The sequence below is a fragment of the Haliotis asinina genome, chromosome 8, assembly GCF_037392515.1.
Source record: "Haliotis asinina isolate JCU_RB_2024 chromosome 8, JCU_Hal_asi_v2, whole genome shotgun sequence".
Lineage (NCBI taxonomy): Eukaryota > Metazoa > Mollusca > Gastropoda > Lepetellida > Haliotidae > Haliotis > Haliotis asinina.
Genome location: NC_090287.1, coordinates 10,232,686 through 10,238,685, shown reverse-complemented (window position 1 = coordinate 10,238,685; position 6,000 = coordinate 10,232,686). Strand labels below are relative to the sequence as shown.

General features: G+C 35.0%; 1 protein-coding gene across 2 annotated transcripts in view; it reads left to right on the top strand.

Annotated features, from left to right (window-relative positions):
• Positions 1–236: 236 nt before the first annotated feature.
• The window catches only part of LOC137293672 (glutaminyl-peptide cyclotransferase-like), a 34,229-nt gene continuing 28,465 nt past the window's right edge, over positions 237–6,000 (top strand). Inside the window, exon 1 of one of the 2 annotated variants that reach the window (XM_067824363.1) lies at positions 237–449. In XM_067824363.1, coding sequence (XP_067680464.1) covers positions 366–449 — 84 coding nt within the window. In that variant the 5' untranslated portion in view covers positions 237–365. The remainder of the gene's footprint in view (positions 450–6,000) is intronic. The other variant, XM_067824362.1, reaches the window with a different exon arrangement.

Below are 6,000 nucleotides of genomic sequence, written 5' to 3'. Positions count from 1 at the left end.
TGTGTTTAGTTTGTTCTTTTTAAATCGGTGAGCATGGTTCTGTGTAAACAGACTGCCGTTATCTAGCCTAGTATAGGCCACTGTTAGTCCGGCAATTTCCTCTCAACATTGCTTTCCCATTACAAGCCAATCTTCTGGAAATCGCACCAGTCAATGGGATTATTTTACCGAAGTAGTAGGTCCAACGCGTTGTAAGACTGTCTTGGATTGGTTACGATTAGCCAATCAGCAGCGTCAAGACATTTACCGGTCGGTTTATCCCTAGCTGTTGGTCATGTGGGTTGTAAGTTGGGAAAGTTGGTGTGTGGACAGACTGTAAGAGCCAGTTGGCTTAGACGGGCGTGTAGGCCTAGGGCGGCGGAAAGATGAAATACAACGATTGCTTCTTGTGGATTACGTCTTTGCTCATCTGCTTGTCGATAAAATCTACACACGAAGCTAGTGGAACGGTAAGTTTATCACCCGACGGTTCAGCTCGAGACACCTGTTAACTGCGACAGCTGTCCTGACAGTGTACGATAACACTGCGTCTGATCGCACGTTGAGCAGTTCGTGACATAAACAACTTCTTATTCATTGACATGTCTTTCGAAAGAGAGACCTTGATTGTGTAGTTTAGTAGCCAACAATACGTGGTGATGGATTAACATATCAATCTGGATATGGTAATTTAGAGTCTGTTAGGGAGTGCATACCCGGAAATAGTACCATGGTGTAACATCTTTACTGGGATCACAATTTCTTAGTTGTATGACGAAAGTGGATTAAACTATGTAATTTAACATCTTCAAAGGCTCTAAACGTGATTAAAAATTTACTGTCTCGGCTCTGTGAGTGAAATTAAGGTTGTGGTTGAAAATCTGAAAAGTATTGTGAAATATATTGTTTCTGTGTACTTAGGTACTGAAGGGGTAAGTTTTGGTTCCTGTCAAATATGATAAATGTCACTAAATCAGTATCATGTATCTCTCTGAAATAATTTGTTTGTCTGTTTCAACTAAGCAATTAATGAAAGTTTTAATTAAACAACAATATTGCCCCAACTAAGTCGGTATGGATCTACCATGCACTATCTTGGACTAACAACCATTCTAGCAGTACAATGAACCACTTGTAAACATGGTAAAAAGTCTGGGGGAGTCATCATGAAATATATCCAACATAAAGGGTGAATCTGCATGAAATAGAGACCACCGTTACGGTTGTGTGATCCCTGAATTTGAAGTACACGATTAACCAAATTAATTTTCAAATAATATGCTGTTAAGATCCAATCATTTGACCAAGCAAAACACATATGAATATTGAACCACACATGGTGATTGAGTCAATATGTTAACCATCTGTCGTTAAAGTAATAAATACAAGTTCGTTCCTAAACCAGTATTATGAAGATCAATGTAATATGAAATTTATTGTCCATAAATTATTGTTATACTTGGTCTGCAATTTGTTGTCAGTCAACAAGTCGGTTTTGCACGGGGGTACATGGTTTTGGTCCTGACCTACACTTGAGCATGTATTGTTCCAATATTCATCCAGCTATAAATTGGTAACTGGTAGTATGTGGCCTCATAATGTGATTTTTAACCTCCCTGCACTTATCAAGCTACTTGGGTTGCATATACCCAGGAAGCTGAGTAAAAATCAAGATCACTCTGATTCAGTGACCAAGGTTTTGATTATGTCACAAGGGCACAGGCAGAATAAATATTTTGCATTATATGTGCTCTTATGTGCACATATTACAGAAAGTGTTTGCAATATTCAATGCCTGTGCCACATATATGCCAAATTCTGTATACCAGATAAAATTAATAAAGGAAGTTTTGTGAAAGGATGAAAGTATGTTTGTACCATGGGAACAGGTTGAGGTGAAACCTGTCAACTAACTGGTATGGAAATATCTAATTTGATGTGTTTGTGTTGGGTATTCTGAACTGTACATATCTTTGTCATAGTGTCATACAATTCTAGGATGTGATGAATAGAAATATATGTCAGAAACCACTTGACAAAACACAGAATATTTGACATGTTAGAGTAGCTGTCTAATGTTTGGTTTTGTTTGAAGTGAAGTTTGAAAATCTTTGAACTGTTAAATGATGATTCTAATAATTGTCAAGAAGCTGTAGAGATGGAAGGTTACTGAATGCCCCAAAACATTTATTAATTGCAAACCACAGTGGTATTGGTGTGATTATGTCAGGTGGGCAAAGTGACAAGAAACACGCTTCAAAATTTATATTACCGGCATCATCAGTGTGTGCTTCTTATCACCAACTAGGTTCAGTCTTTTCCTTTATCATTATGATAAATGTAATATGATGTTGATGTCATTAAAACTGGGTTTACCAAAGTCACCATATCGGTCCGACTCGGTTATTGGCCCATTGTATAGTTTTAGGTCAGTAATCTATGTATAAACACTAGTACATTACACTTTCTTTACCATGACAGTCTGTAATTTCTTTGGTATGGCACAAGAGCTCAAGATAAACCTTTTCACTTAGTCAACTAATCACAAGTTGACATTCACGTTGAGTAGTGATTTTTCATTTAATAGTTAACACATACTTTTGGGGTTGTTTTGGAAAAACTTTAAAATAATTGATAAAATGTTGTTTCTTTAGTCTGACTTTATTTGCATCTGTTTGTGTGTAGTCCCTCATGCTGAATGTGTTATATAAGCATGGTAAAGTCCAAGAAGGAATTAAGTCATTGAGATATTGCTATTTTAATGTATTATTCACTGCAATTCTTATGTGTATATGTGTTGCCCTCATTCACTCAGTGCATGTAGAACTGAGATAAACTGTAGGGATGTGTGATGAACAGGACAGTTTGCAAGATTATGCATTGGTCTTAAACTGTTGGAATTATGAACTTGTACATCCATTTTTCTAATCCTAAACAGTGAAAATATCTTACAAGAAGATTATTCTGTTTTCCTTATCCTCTGACAGCTCAGCTTACGTATTGTTTAATTAAGCAACTGTGCTGGTATTTCTAACATTATGAGCCCAGGGTGTCTGATAACTACAATATGCTGTGTAATTAATAAAGGAAAGTAGCAGCTCTCTGAACATGGTAAAACTTGCCAAATGTCAGTTCTTTGCAAGAACTAGAACTGTACAAGTTACAACAAGCTCTTTCACTTTACTACCAGCACTATAGTTAATGTATCATGTCATGGCATGATAAGTAGCTATAGTGATATGAAAGAATATGATGTTCTTCTTTTGAGCAGTATGTATATTCCAGTAATTCATGTTCTTATTATGAGAGTAGTATGTGATGTGTTGACACAGTGAGCGTTATGTTGCATAATTTCCCTAACATTAAAACACTGCTTGTGTGAAGCCATTTTGGAGACAATTACTTGAAAATGACAATATCTGGTTAGTTTGGTGTCTTGTAAGCTGGTATATATGCACTTAAAGTCCTTATGGGTGGCTTGCAGCCAGTGAAACCTGCCCAGCAAGGTTTTGTTTGTAAGTTGAAAAAACGAAATTAAAAAGAACATTTCAGATTTCCTTCTGATCATCAAAGGGTTTTCTGAACGTTCTGAATATGAAGGTTTGTAAGCACTGTGTGGAGTGATAGTCCATCAACTCTGTTTCAACACATTCAGTTCGACATAGTATTTCCACACTTGGGGTTCTCTTTAGCCCCTGCAACAAGTGTTGCGGTGAGTATTAAAATGGAATCTCTGTGTCAGTGCGTTTGTGCACATTTGTCTTTTCCGGAGCAGAACTTTAAAACCGTTCTTCACCAAACTTGGCACATTGATTGATCTGGTGGTGTCCTGATGCTTTTTGGGTAGTGCTTTTTTTCTGAGCACAACTCCAAAACTGTTCAATGTTTCTACACCAAAAGTGACATAAAGATAGACCTAGTGGTTTACAGGTGCCTTTTGGTAGTTTTGGTGCTTTGAACTTTTTGCATTTCCATGGCAACACGTTTGGCTTGGACTGAAATTGGTGGTAGTACTCTTTACCAGAGCAGAACTCTTGAATGCCTTTTGTTACTTTTGAATATTTTTTAATAAAATGTTTCTTTGTTTCCATTGCAACAAGTATGATTTAGACTGAAATTGGAGGTAGTGGTCCTTTCTGGAACAGAACTTTAAAAACCTTTCAATACTCTCCTTCCTCTTTATCTATATACAGGCAAATCTTGTTAATCTGACATTGTCCGTAGCACTCCATAGCACAGCAGATTGTCAGATTAATGAGGATGTCGGACAAAATACATATGACTACGTTTTTTCAATTTGTTACCAACAAAAGCGTTGGATAAAGCTGATTGTCGGATAAATGGAGGTTAGATTAAGGAGACAAAACATTTGACATATCATAACTCGTAGACATACTCATGAAGAGTATTTTGCCTTTACAGAGGATATTGATGACTTTGTCTTCTTGTAAAAAATGTTTTATTTCTCTTGTCTTATAAACATTGTCCACTTATCAACCATTTAACTTCATATTCCAATATTCATGATCAGTGTGCAGGGTAGCCTAGTGGCTATATCATTCTTTCCTCATGTCAGAAATTCAGATGTGATTCCTCTCATGGTTTCAACCTGTGAATATCTAGAGTGGTCTTCATTAACCCACATTTGTCTTAAGAGGCAACTAATGGGATCAGGTGGTCAGGCTTGCTGACTTGGTTGTCACGTGTCATTGGTTCCCAATTACGCAGAACGATGCTCGTGATGTTGATCACTGGATTATCTGATCACTATTCCATTAAACACAGACCACTGCCACAACAACAATCACTCAATCACATGGGTGGAGTATCTGAATATTGTTGGGATATTGGTAAACAGGGTATAAAACATTATTACAAGCAGTCGCCTTTTGTGGCAAGCAGGTCTTGCGAGAAACAATATTTAAGGTTGACATGGTTTTGAATTTTAGTCTGTGGACTATGCTCACTTACTATAGGGAAATAAATGCCAGGCTTTGGTTTTCATGGTGTATGGAACTGAGAGTCATTAACATGTTTCATTGCTGATGTCACAGGGTAAGAAAACTGGAAAGGACTGCATGTCAGATGAAGATAAAACAAATGAAGTTCCCCTGCAGAAAAAAGTACTCAAGGGATTGTGCTGGAAGCTGTTATCTATGGGTTTCTATACTAAGTACATATAAATATTTATTTAGCACTCAGTACATATAAATATTTATTTAGCACTCCGTACATATAAATATTTATTTAGCACTCAGTACATATAAATATTTATTTAGCACTCCGTACATATAAATATTTATTTAGCACTCAGTACATATAAATATTTATTTAGCACTCAGTACATATAAATATTTATTTAGCACTCAGTACATATAAATATTTATTTAGCACTCAGTACATATAAATATTTATTTAGCACTCCGTACATATATATATTTATTTAGCACTCAGTACATATAAATATTTATTTAGCACTCAGTACATATAAATATTTATTTAGCACTCCGTACATATAAATATTTATTTAGCACTCCGTACATATAAATATTTATTTAGCACTCAGTACATATAAATATTTATTTAGCACTCCGTACATATAAATATTTATTTAGCACTCCGTACATATAAATATTTATTTAGCACTCAGTACATATAAATATTTATTTAGCACTCAGTACATATAAATATTTATTTAGCACTCCGTACATATAAATATTTATTTAGCACTCAGTACATATAAATATTTATTTAGCACTCAGTACATATAAATATTTATTTAGCACTCCGTACATATAAATATTTATTTAGCACTCAGTACATATAAATATTTATTTAGCACTCAGTACATATAAATATTTATTTAGCACTCAGTACATATAAATATTTATTTAGCACTCCGTACATATAAATATTTATTTAGCACTCAGTACATATAAATATTTATTTAGCACTCAGTACATATTTATATTTATTTAAATGGTGCCAAATTATAGAATACCAACATTCATCTTGCTAGCA